The sequence below is a fragment of the Pithys albifrons genome, chromosome 1 (genome assembly GCF_047495875.1).
Source record: "Pithys albifrons albifrons isolate INPA30051 chromosome 1, PitAlb_v1, whole genome shotgun sequence".
Classification (NCBI taxonomy): Eukaryota; Metazoa; Chordata; class Aves; order Passeriformes; family Thamnophilidae; genus Pithys; species Pithys albifrons.
The window spans coordinates 63,036,495-63,050,435 of record NC_092458.1 but is presented as its reverse complement, the minus strand read 5'-3'; the positions used below and the strand labels follow the sequence as shown (position 1 = coordinate 63,050,435).

At 39.4% G+C, this 13,941-nt stretch overlaps 1 protein-coding gene across 3 annotated transcripts in view; it reads right to left on the bottom strand.

The window, feature by feature from the left end:
• DCLK1 (doublecortin like kinase 1) overlaps positions 1–13,941 on the bottom strand; it is a 255,376-nt gene that overhangs the window by 115,025 nt on the left and 126,410 nt on the right. For all 3 annotated transcript variants that reach the window (XM_071552689.1, XM_071552705.1, XM_071552679.1), the window contains exon 4: positions 5,953–6,052. In XM_071552689.1, coding sequence (XP_071408790.1) covers positions 5,953–6,052 — 100 coding nt within the window. The remainder of the gene's footprint in view (positions 1–5,952; positions 6,053–13,941) is intronic.

Here is a 13,941-nt window from a genome sequence, read left to right as displayed (position 1 = left end):
GAACAGCTATTAAAAAGGCAGATATTAAAAGAGAAATCCTGCACAGAAAAAAAGTGAAGTTCTGTGAATGCATTTTTCATCTGTACAGCTCAGTTGACTCAAGCATTATTACAGATTTTATTTAATGGACACCACATGATATTACATTAACAGCCACCTGATGATCACACTAACAGCCTGTTCTGAGTATTTACTGAAGATCAGCATTCGCCTTTTAAGAGTTTAACACAACAGAAACAAGTGAGTCACTCGCACACTGCCATATGGCTGAGCACTTGCATGCAGCTTGAGCCAAGCTGGGCACATGGGCCAAGGGCCAGGGGGAGGAACTTCCAGCACAGCTCGATGCAGGTGGTCTCAGTGAGGGAAAATTATTTTGGGGAAAGTTGTGAAACTGTCACACTACTGGATAAATAAGAGACCCCGTTAATGTACTTATTGCGAGGAAGAGAATGAGGACAAGTAGTGATGTGCCAAATGGAAGGGAGCTGAAGGTACTGTGCAGTTGTCTATGGCACTATGAGAGGGTGGAGATGAAAATGGAGGTCCTGAAGTAGGAAAATAAAGGGGACACTGGATGTAAATCCACCAGACAAACAACTTCTTTCCTTCTGCCCTTTCTGAACCATTAGTCTAAATGGTATGTACAGCCAGAGGACTGGCCCTTCCTGCCTTAGTTTGTTTCTGCCTCATACACAGAATATCTGTCTCCAAGGCCAAGAAGTTGTTGACATTTGGAAATATCACACTGCAGTGGAACACTTTATATTATGCCTCTGTTGAAAGCAAAGTTACATCTCTAAGTCCCCAGAACCCACCATTACTTTCCAATTGCCAAAGCACGAGTTTTTGATGAGGGCATAATAAGTCAGCCAGCATGCCCTCCACTCCTAAGTCCAGCCAAAAGCTGCTTAACACATCAGTCTGTGTCCTATAAATCAGAGTAGACAAGGACTATAACTGATTTCCCCTTCCTCCCTCTTTTAGGAAGGACAGATTAATGAAGGTTACAGAAACATGACAGTTATTAACAGGGATAAACATGATACTCCTGACCTTAACCGCAGTAATTGGATCAGATGCGTGTGCATGCCTCCATGTGCACACACACGTGTGTGGACACCACAGGACTCACATTTTCCTGGCAAGTTGTCTGCTGCTGGCAAGATGAAGCAGTAACACTGCTGGCACAGAGATGGTGAGCAGAGGACTAACAAAGGCCAGAAAAGTCAAAGTGAAATTAGGTTTCAAAGATTCCAGTCTTAATTTCCCCGTAAAACAGTCATTCTCGTCATTGTTTCCATAACAGTAATATGTGCTTTGTACAAACGATCTGCAGTTGTTTTTACATCCAGACATTCTATATTGGTTACACTGTTCTTGGAGGCAGAGACACTGACTTTGGCCAGCTGAGATTGCAGATTCGTATATATGATGCATCTCAGTATGTGATGAAGTTGGCCATACTTAGGTTTGTGCAACTCTTAAGCTTTCAAGGCATTCAGCCAATGTTAAATGAACATAAAAAATATTTAAATTTTAAAAAATGAAAGTATGATACTACCAGCCTCAAAGCCTCTCTTATTATACAGTGTTAAGAAAGAAATATCTATATAAGCCAAGGAGATTTTCTCCCTTAGGGCCAGTCTCATGAGATATTTACATTGCCAGATCCTATTTAGGTGCTTAAATAACAGCTGATTGCAAATATTTTTGTGAGTGGGGCACTTAAACCCTAATCTCTGCCAAGACACAGCTGAGGGCTATAGAAAACCAAAAATGGCATTTTTTGGAAAGTTCCCAAAACTGCAAGCTAACAATGCCTGAAGCATCTACTGCTATGCTCTACAATGAGAATTTTTTCTTCTTACAAAACGGCTAGTATAATGTGTCCTTCATTAATATAATGTTTTCATGCTTATGTTTCCCACAAAAACTTTCTGCAAAAACAGCATCACCACTGATCCTTGACAAACAAGGAGTATTTACTTCTTAATTTAATGGTCACTCACACAGATCTTCATGTCCCATTTGCAGTTCTCTTGATGGAAGTGTCTGTGGCTATTGTATATATTGATCAGGTCAGATATGGAGATGATTGCTAGGAATTAGGATGGGCATAGTGGATATTGTTTCTGCATTTCATGCAATAAACAGAGTGTTTAATATGAAAACCATCTGTATATCAAGGCAGAGAAGAAACTGCAATGTATAGTGCTGACTGTTTGTTTTTTCTCTTTGATGGATCCTTAATTGACTTTTCTTAACTGACTACCAAGGGGATATGCAATGCCTCTTCCTGAAAGACATAAAACAGAGAAGGGAGATGACATAAAGAAGGAACGCACATCCTCCTTCAAGGACAGGTTTGAGCCTGAAGTCAAGGCAAAGAAAAGCTGAACTAATTGTTCAGCCTAAAGAAAAAGAAAACTGATGAGACTCTTGGAAGCCCATAGATTTTTTTCAAAGAAAAAGGAATCATCTGTTTCCCATGTTCACAGTAGATCAGAAAAGTAGTAATGGATTTCATTTATAGCAAGGGAATCTGGGGTAAGATAGCTTCAAAACAGTGAGAACGGTTCACCACTGGCACAGAACATCCCAAGAGGCTATATATTCCTCCTTATCATAGGCATTAAAGGGGTTTGTTAGACAAGTATGTCAGAAATGAAGTGGGGAATGTTAATCTCACACTTAGATGGAGAGATGGATTCACTAACTTTTAGGCCAGTTTTCCTAAATTTCTGACTTTATTTAAAGGTGTTATCTACTGGGGTGTGAGTAGATTAGGGGCAGTCAGAGGAAACGGAGACAACTCAGGCTGCAGTTTGATCAGAAGGCTACACCGAAGACAAAGGACTTTGCTTTTAGTAACAGCTTCCCTTTTATCTACTCCTCTATATAACATGCCGGCACACAATTGGTTAGCTATTTCGCCTAACATACATGGAAGATCCTACTGGTTAAAAGGTATTCACATTCTATAGGTAGCTCTCCGCTCCTTAAGGGTGCATTCATTAATCCCCTCAGACATCAGCAGATACACACACACACACAGTCACCCCCACAGTTATCCAGTGGCAAGAGCAAACCATGAGAGCAATACAAAGAAAGATGACTAGAGATAATGCAGACTGATGAGTCTTTAGACTTTCCCTTTCTCATGGGATGGAAATAATCTCATCCTATAGATTTTTTTCAGCACCTTTAGAGACATACAATGTAAATAAGAACAGCTAAATCAGGCATGTAGATGTCTTTACAAAAGCAAACCAGACACTTCTGGAGCATAATTCACATGAACTGTTTGAAACATCCACTTTCAACTGAGTTGACCAAACATTTACCATCTACCTTGTCAATAGGTCTAAGTTTTATTTACTGGAAAAGAAACCTACTGAAAATGGCTCAGTTGCAGGTACCTACTCTCTTGCTCCTCTCTTGATGTTAGCTAAAAAGAATCCCAGTATAGGTGACTGGTTTTCCAATCCCAGAAACCTTGTCTCTCGCTTGCCTCTCGTATCAGTAATTCTGAATCCAGACTACAAAACAAAGGCATTCTTCCTCCCTGAGAAGTAGTTCCCAAAAGTCCAGAACCCTGACTATTTATGTATTTATTCATGCTACTTTTCTTTCCCACCTTCAAAGTTGCTGTTCTTCGGTCCTTCAGGTGCAATACCTTAACTGTTATTCTCATCATCTGGCTGAAACTGGGAAATAGTGGAGGGACACACTGACAGATTAGCACAGTGTTGCTTCAAGCTGCTTTTCAGGGAAGCAGAGATAGGCTTTACAAGCCTTGCACAGTTGTACAGCACTTCCTAATTATTGTAATGTTCTTGGAGTAACTATGAGGAACACACAGACACACTACGATTACATGAACGTCATTTGCCAAGCACAACAAGCTAAAAGTTCTTTTTTTTTTTTTTAATTCTTCAACTCTTGCTCCTACCTCAGAGGAGGTTGACTAAATGTTTATCAGTCAGTACATCAGCTATAACTGGAAAGCAATCTAAACAAGTTCTCTGATATCAAACCTCCTGAAAAAGAGAGAACAAAGTTGATGTACACTTCTCAAAGGAATTAGGGACATAGTCTGGAATCTGATTTTCTCCCCTTTCTTCACTCCTGCAGTAAAAACAATCAATGTTCACCGAATTTTTACATAGAAAAGCAAGCATCACCAAATAGCTAAAGCTGTTTTTCGGGTTAGATTTTAAGCTCTTTTTTATTTTTTTTCTAGCTCAGTATGGTTTTGAGCCCTAAAGTTGCAGGATAGTGCTTACTCAAAAAGATGCCGATATGTCAGACAAATAAAGACTAAGCAGAAAGCAGTCAGACTATGTCTGTACTTTGACATGAGACCTCGAAAAAACAGCTATGTACCTCAAAAAGGGATTTAGACAAATCTATTGTCAGCACTTCCTGAGTCAGCACTGGAAAAACTGCTGCAGGATACACTGTGAGGGGACACTGGGCAGCTGCAAGTGTCATCTTTCAGATACAGACACAAGTGAATGCACACTATGCAGTCAACTCCCTGGCCTTCCTCTCATTAAAGGCAAGGACTGTCATGTGGGCCACAAAGCCAACTGGGAAACTCCTCTACTGCTCTAATGTCTCCCTTATCTTTCTAATTCCCGTCCTAAAGATGGCTAAAGCTATTTTTCCATGGTTAATATATTTTGCCTTAGAGGCAATTACAGCAATTTCACTACTTCAAAGAGCAGATCTGGTGCACTATTTGATATTTATTTTCATATTATAAGGTTCTCTTGCGGAAGGCAGAATATGTTCTTGCTTCTGTCTGTGCCTCATACAAAATGTCATTCCCTTGTCCAGAAGATATCTCTTTTTTTTCAGTCATCCTTCAACTCACAATGTCAGCTCTTGCAAGTTGCTGCCTTTTCCTCCTTATTTGTCTGGATAAGGGTAAACCAAGAAGCCCTCCAGTTTCACAGGTTCATCAGAGAAATACAATTGCATCATCTTGAATTATCAATATATAATTGCATCAAAAACCATGATGAAATGGTGAAACTAAACAAGTAGGCACATGATGACTATGCAATAGCTACTACTGTAAAAAAATCTTCTCTAACCAATTTTTCAGTCAAGTTTCTTTGAGATCTTTGATATTTTGAAAAAAAGATGAGAGATTTTGATAGTAATGGATTAAAGAAAGAGAGAGAGAGCAGAGGCAATAAAACTTTTGCTTCATCTTTTTCTACAAAAAATAAATTGTTTAATTGGCAGCTCGTTTTATGTGTCTGTGTTTTGGGGTTTTCTTATTTTGCTTTTGTTTTTTTCTATTCAAAAGCACAGATACTATAGTTGGCTCTTTTGCAGGGTTTTTTCTTACTACTGTGGTTCCTAAGTTCAGAATGTTATTTGTAACAATATAGGTATCTGAAAATCAAACACGCATTTCCCTTAGAGGATTTATATACATTGATTTCATCACTGTATTAGTCAGCCTCTGAGAAAACAGAGAACTCTCTCAATTTTCTCACATGACTTTGTCTGCATTTGCTGATTATATTCATCTTCCATACAGAATCACATCTATCTTCCTTTATACCTGTGCAGCATTATCTAAATCTCAACTGTAAGTGCTGGAAGCCTGAGAGATTGCAATAAAGAAACACAATAAATTCAAAGAGAAAATCAAGTCAAAACATTAAGAAAGATCTTACAAAAGAGGAGTTTTCCACTAAACACATGACTATACCCTATGGCATGTGAAACTCAGGCTGAAGTCAATTTTACGCTGCATAGGCAAACAGGTTTATTGTTGCATTTGGCTCTCTTATTTTCAGTATTTAGAATCAAGATATTTATTCTATTTCAGAAATCAATTTAGGTGATACAGCTTTGTCTTAATTAGCATGATATGGAAATATGCCTTCTACTCTGATTGTAAACATTTTAAAAAGTACATCTTCTTACCACTTTCATCCAGCAAGAAGTCATCCTGGTAACGGAACTTTTCTGGTCCACATGCAATAAAAATGTCATCATCGCCAAAAAAATCCTGAAGGCACATCACCTGCAAGCAAAAAGGAAAGGAAGGCATTGTATGAAATACCTTATAATCAAAATTTTAACAATAAATCCCTCTTTGTCTCTGTCTGCATGAAAATTTTTCACTTTCAATGGAATCAACAGGGCTTCGTCTTCAGATAAATTTCAAAGCTGTGCTCTGACCATCTGTTACAAGTAAGAAACACTTTTATGGACACTGCAGGGAAAGATAAGACAAAAAGCCATAACTGTCAGATTTATTACATGATGCATCAGCAGGGTTTGAGGTAAATGCCTTCTGTTTGCGCATGAGGTACCATTCAGTAGTTAGTGGATAATTGATTTGCTTTTGAGCCCACATCTCTATCTTTTGACTGCAATGGAACAAGGTCACAACTCTGTACGCAGAATGAAATTTAGTTATTTCAGCAAAATCTCCCTGACAGGGAATGAAATTCATATGGGTGAACTGAGTCTCCCTCACAAACTCTTCCCTCTATGCCAACAGAGTCAAGGTGAAATCTCTTTGAAGACATCAAGCTGAACAGTTAAGTCAGATAAGCCAGGAATAATTCTTCTAATACTGAGTCAAAGGAAAATCTCTTTCTTACTCCCAAAACAGTCACAATTACATTGGTGTACTTTTATGTCCATACATGAGATTTCAGAGGAGACCTTACTGCAGTCTTTCAGTACTTAAAGGGAGCCTGGAAGAAGGATGGGGACGGACTTTTCAGTGGGACCTGTTGTGATAGGACAAGGGGAAATGGTCTTAAACTACAAAAGGGTAGATATAAGCAAGGAAATTCTTATGATGAGGATAGCAAACCATGGAATAGGTTGTCCAGAGAGGTAGATGCTCCATCCCTTGAAACATTCAAGGTCAGGTTGGATGGGCCCCTGAGCAATCTGCTCTAATTGAAGATGTCCCTGCCCATGGCAGGGGTGTTGTAACTAGGTGAGCTCTAAGGTTGCTTCCAACTCAAACGATTCTATGATTCTATGATTTCCTTAGAACAGCTTTTAGTTCACAAGGTACTATGTAACAATTTAATCTTTCCATTCATATGGAATGATATCAAACCATTTTATTCATATTTAAAAATGAATCAGCAACTTTCCTGAAACCTGACTTTGGACTAACTTAACCAACTTGCAAACTTTAAAAACAAATTATATATCTGACTACCTTTAAAAAACAAAGAGACTTGGTAAATTTCATTCTCACTTCATATTTACAAGAAAATTTTAAAACGCTATTTTTTCTTATTTTTATATAATGTTTTCTAGCTAAATAGTGCACTAATGTTTGAACAGGCCAAGTTCATAGAATGACAGAATATGCTGAGTTGGAAGAGACCAACAAAGATCATTGAGTCCAATCCTCAGCCTTGCACAGGACCATTCCCAAGAGTCACAACATGTGCCTTAGAATACTGTCCAAATGGGTGAAGACATTTTATAATATCCAACCGAAACCTCCCATGAAACAACTTTAGGCCATTCCATCAGATTCTTTCCCTGATCACCACAGAGAAGAGATCAGTGCCTGACCCTCTTCTTCCCCTCATGAGGAAGTTGTAACTGCAATAAGGTCTCCCCTCAGTCTCCTCTTCTCCAGGCCAAACAGACCAAGTGACCTCAGCTGCTCCTCACACGGCTTCCCCTCAAGGCCCTTCACCATCTTCCTTGCACTCCTTTGGATGGTCTCTAAAGACTTTATTATCTTTCTTATATTGTGGTGCCCAAAACTGCACACAGTATTCCAGGTGATGCTGCCCCAGAGCAGAGCAGAGCAGGACAATCCCCTCCCTCAGCTGGCTGGTGATGCTGTGCCTGATGCCCCCCAGGACACAGTTGGCCCTCCTGGTTGCCAGGGCACTGCTGGCTCAAATTCAACTTGCCATCAACCAGGACCTTCAGGTTCCTTTCCATGGCACTTCATTCCAGCATCTCATTTCCTGGTCTGTTCATACATCCAGGGTTGCCTCATGCCAGGTGCAGAATCCAGCACTTTCCCTTGTTGAACTTCATATTGTTGGTGATTACCCAGTGCTCTGATTTGTCGAGGTCTCTCTGCATGGCCTTCTTGCCTTTGAGGGAGTCAACAGCTCCTGCAGTTTTGTGCCACCTGCAAACTTGCTCAGTATCCCTTCCAGTCCTGCGTCCAAGTCATTGATGATGTTGAAGAGCACAGGGCCCAGGATGGAGTCCTGAGGTAGCCCATTAGTAACAGGTCACCAGTCTGATGTCACCCCATTCACTATCACCCTCTGTGCCCAATCCATGAGCCAAATGCTCACCCACCACATGATGTGTTTATCCAGCTGTGTGTGCTGGACATTTTGTCCAGAAGGATCCTGTGAGAGACAGTATTGAAAGCTTTACTGAAATCCAAAAAGATTACATTAACTGGCTTTCCTTGATCATCTAGAAGGGTTACCTTGTCATAGAAGGAAATCAGGTTTGATAAGCAGGACTTTCCTCTTGTGAAGCCATGCTGGCTGTGACCAACGACAGTGTTGACTTTGATGTGTTTTTCAATAACTCCCAGGATAATCATCTTCATAACTTGACCATGTCACTTGACCATGCTTCCACTGAGTATACATCTTCCTTTTTCATCTTATTTCCAAGTGAAGATTCCTGTTCAGCCAGGTCAGCCTTCTGTCTCTCCTTCTTGCCTTCTAACATTTGGGAATTGCCCACTCCTGTGCCCGTAAGAGGGGATGTTTAAGAAGTGACCAGGCCTGATGGACCCTGGCACCTGCAAAAACATTTTCCCAGGGGACCTTGTTTTCCAGTTCCCTGAACAGCTTGAATTCTGCTCTCTTCATGTCCAGAGTTGAGATTTTCTGGCACTTTTCCTCCTGTCAACAGAGATTTTAAACTTGATCACTTTGTGGTCTCTGTGGCCAAGATGGCCACCAATCTCCACTTCGTTCAGGAGATTCATTCTGTTGACAAGCAGCAAATCAAGGAGGGCATCTTTCCAAGGACCTCTTCCATGAAGTTGTCATACAGGTGTTTTTAGGAATATTCTGGCCCAAGTTGTACCAGCTGTGTGATGCTTCCTGTTAATATCTGGCAAGCTGAAGTCCCCAAAAGGACAAGGACAGTTGACTTGGAAGTGTCCCTTAGTTCCTCAAGGAATAATTCATCAGCATTATTGTCTTGGCCAGGAGTCTATAGTAGACTCCCATGATGATATCAACATTATTTCTTTGCCCCTTGTTCTTACCCAAAGGCTCTCAAATGCAGCATTGTCAATTTTAAGTTCCACACATTCTAACCTTTCTATTACATGCAATACCACCTCTTCACCTTTTCTGCCCTGCCTATCTCTCCTGAAGAGCCTATAAGCATCCAACAGGGCAATTCAGTCACAGGTCTCATCCCACCAGGTTTCACTTAGGCCAATGATGCCAAATCCCTGGGACTGGGCCAAAGCTTTGAGCTCCTCTTGTTTGTTCCTCATGCTGCATGCATTGGTGTAGGAACATTTCAGGTGTGTTACAAGCCTACAGACAGGAAAGCAGCACATAAAGAATCTCTAAAAATTGACAAAAGAGTTGAGAACAGTATATCTGACCCAGAGAAGCCCCCTCATAAAAAGCAGGGGAGGGCATTTAAAGCCTACAAAAACACAAGTGAAAGAATTAGCTAATGAGATTTTACCAGATTTGGGCATAAAATAAAGCACCCACCCCATCTCCAATCTGAAGTAACTGGTGTCTAGGCATTATAAAATTCATACCATACTTTCCAGAAACATGCCTGAAGGCATCTACAACAGTTATGAGCCTCTGTGGTAGAAATATCTTAAGGAAGAAAAATAGTGGTACGTCACAAATTGCTTGTAGAGTAAGATTTATAATTAAAATTGTTTTAAAGGTAGAAGATTAGCAAATGAAAAATACAACATTGAGAAAACAACAATTAGATGAAATAAATACCCAGAAAAAGACAAAGGTACTTCGTAAGTTATCCTTTCCTTTAGGAACACATATAGTTTTAAATTCAGGTGCACCATAACTCCATTCCTATGACCATTATCATCTTAACACCACACATTACCTGAACACATGTAAATATTTGACAGAGCTTTTTACCATGTTCCTACTCAGTTTATGTTCTATTAGTGTATCAGCCTCAGCAACCTTTAAATAAACTCATTTACTTCCCATCTTTTTTTTTGTGCATGAGACGTATCCTGCTTGTCTTCCCATCCCATACACCCACCAAGCTTTAAAAATCTCTTCTTTTCAGTCAAGTTCCTCTGAAACTGCCACCTCTCCCACAGCATTTACAAAACTACTAATTTGCAGAAGAATATTAAAAACACTGTGATCTCCTGTATGCCTCCCAAGTTTGACACACTTCTGGGGAGTGATAACCTTTACATTTGCATTTTTACTAAGCAGAGTATTAGAACCAAACCAGTAATAAGTGACTTGAGGCACAAAGTTGAGCTGTTCCGACAACAAGCAGAAATAAAAATTAAACTTATATCTGATTCAAAAAAATTATGGATTTAATAAAACTCAAAACACCTTCACTCTGCCCAGTTAAGTAGGTTTCTTTCAAGTCTAAAAAAGACACTAAAATGCAGGTAGCTCAACTATGCTAATATTTAAAGCATCTCTGGTTCAATCAGTGAAATTTATATGGAAATAAGAAAGAAAATAGGATTAACATATGAAAAATTATTTGTATTTAGATAAGTTAGGGTTTTATTAAACTTTACATTTAAAATTTTAAGTGTTCTTATGCTTGCCTCTTTTCTCCTTGCCCTCAGTTTCATACTCTGCATGTAAAATTTCTTGCCTCCTGAGATTTTAATTTGGGAATTATAATTCTAGCTCTGAGAAAGCTCATAACAAGATCATAATTTCTCTCCAAATCCATTTTCCTCTGGAATAACTTCTATTAAGGTTTCTAGTATTTTTTTATATTATTATTGTAGGCCCCAGGATGTCCTTCCCTCTCTGCATTTTTCATCCTTGCTGTCTCAGCATCCCTGGCTCTCTCTGCTCCCAGGTTCACACTTCTGAGAGGTTACACTGAAGAGGCATCTAACAAAAACACACAGTAACCCCTTCCAGGATTTTTTGGAGAGCAATCGGCAAGCACTTCCTCTTCACACTCAGTCATCAGCTAAGCAACAGGACATGGGTTTTATTACCCATTTTCACTTATGGAGAGCGCAGCTCCTCAAAAGTCATAGTTTAGAAGATCAAGAATTCGTATGTCCTAAGCTGGACTGTACAAGTGCTTAAGAGGTCAGTGTGCTCTGTTGCATGTGATTAGCTTCAAAATTAATCAGTTTTTAAAACAGTGAATTAGAAATAGTGAATTTATGGTTTTCAGGTCACAGAATCCTTCTTCTTCTTTTTCACAAATAATTTTTTGTCTTTCATATTCCACCAGGACATCTCTCACAGTAGGGAAAACAAAGCCAATGAAGGGGCAGTCAAGCATACATCTTAAAAAGAAATAAAAAAAAATGTTTTCTACCACACATATGGTACTAAATACACTATGAGATTTTGAAACAAAAACATTTCCATCAAAGAGGTGCTATTTAACACTAATTGTGTCTCTCTTATACTTTGTAAGTGAATGAATAAATAACAGTAACATTAGCAGAGGCCAGGGATTCTATATCGGAGGTAAGCAAGACAACAAGAAGCAACAAAGGAAATGGACTACTAGTACAGGCTTTGGCTACATGCAAGTCACAAAAATAAGACTGACAGACCTGGCCATGCTGATGCAAAACAGAGGAGGCGGAAGAATTTGTCATGCCTAAATTCCTGAGTGAGTGGTACATGCTGAAACCTGGATCCCTCACAAATCATTGCCCTAGTACACAAGACACCCACATGCCCTTCCAGTGGAAAACACAGTTTCTGACAAGGAAGAACCCCAAATTATTTTTTGGCTCAGCAGTTGCTATGGTGTTTTGACCCAGAAAGGACCCAGGGGGAACCTGGATGGGCTGCCAGGGAAGTACAAGCCAGATCACTGGAGCTGTCCCAGAAGGAGAACAAGGAGCAGAGCAGCAAACTTAGTTACCAGCCCAACCTCAGGACTGGTTTTGCACCATATACACTACTCACTATAGGTATTTTTAAAATTACCTTCTCTTTTCCTTCTTTGTTTAAACAGGTGAGTTTCTGGAACCAATGAGAAATCCCCTAACTATTGTGGAGCCTTTTTTTCCCTTTGATTGGCAGGAAACATTTAAGTCCAACACTTTGAAGCTGGTCTCTTTGTTATGAAGACCCTCTTTCTTATATCTACAGAAGATAAGAGAAACTGCACTTCGTATTTTGGAGCTCAGATGAGCCAAGAATAGCAGCGTGTAGAGCCAATAGCTGGTTATATTCTCATACCACAAGAAAGAGCAGTCAGTAGTAGCATGGAGGAGGTGCAGAGGGAGAGAGGAAAAAGGTAACAGAGGGGAAAGGGAGGGAAAGGCAAGGGGAAGAGAGGGGAAGAAAGAAGAGGGAGGGAAGCGAGGGAGGAATTGAGATTCTGTAAAAGCATGAAATGAAAGTCACACCTATAATCCCCTTTTGTAAGTGCTGCATTCTGGCTACAGTGGGATCAGGGATTTTTTAAATTCATGTTTTAAAACACATGCACAAAAATACCAGAATAAAATTCTTTGTATGTATCAGCAAATGAAATACTTTCCTATTCTTTTAAAGTTGACCATATATCAGGTTCAAACTGAAAACACTGATTTTTTAAAAACAAAAAATACTCAGAAAATAAAATTTTCCACTGCATTCAGGAGTTCACAGCACATTCCACTACCACCACCACAACTACAAACTCATATTTTTGTTACAATTTTCATAATGATGGGTTCTTGGACAGAAAAGAAGGAGGAGGTGTTCTGTATGCTTGTCTTCTTTTAATAACAACAACTTAATTAGACTCAAAGCTGAAAGCTATTTTAGATGAGCAATGAGAAAACCTCAAGCTGGCATGTCCTCAGGCACCACAGCTTTTAGAGCTGGAAAGAAAAGTGAGGACAAAGAAACGAGGTAGTTAAAAGAAAAAAAAATGCAAAAGGCTCTAAGGAGAACTCAAATGATATGGCATATAGGGGGTTTATGAAAAGTAAAGGGGAAATGAAGCATAGCAAAAGGAAAATACGAGGCACTAAGGAAGGAGGAGACATGGGCTGCCAGCCAGGAGCACACACCAAGAGTGACAGAAGGGTAATCAAGGCTGGTATGGAAGGAACAGTTCAAAGAAGGGGGCAGGCAGAGAGTCAGTGGCAAGTGCCTTCCAGACTTCACCACATGGTCATCCAGCTGAAAAGTTTTAAATCTATTTTAAAGTAGCCTCCTTGAACCTTAAACAATCTCATGTTGAGTTTGATTACCATTCCCCTGATAGTGAAAAAGACACTAAGAAAATGTTTTATCCTTGGAAAAACCTCAGTCTTTAAATGATGCATGGTTTTAGGACTCTGACTCATTAATTTTGTGTCAAGCTTTATGAGTTTTATTATGGACCCTGTTATTATTTCCTGCTACTTTTGGTGCTCTCAGTCTCACTGTTTAATTCCTAGGCAGGTCTCTTCAGTTATTCAAGTCAAAGGAGCTCACTCTTTTTCTCCATTTATTTTTCTCCTTTTATTTTGCCTCTGATTTTTCAAATAAAAACCCAACCAAACAAAAATATAAACAAAACAAAACTTACCTCCTTGTTAAAAGATTCAAATTGATGTTTACTGATGTTTTCCCTTCATTTATCTCCTTAACCAAACTATATTTTCTACTAACCACCATCTTTGTAGTTCTTATTTTTATCCATTTCCCAACTCTTTATCTATTGCTTCATGGAGGAACATCTCAGATTAGACACTGAACTGATTTCACTGCCTTCTACCAT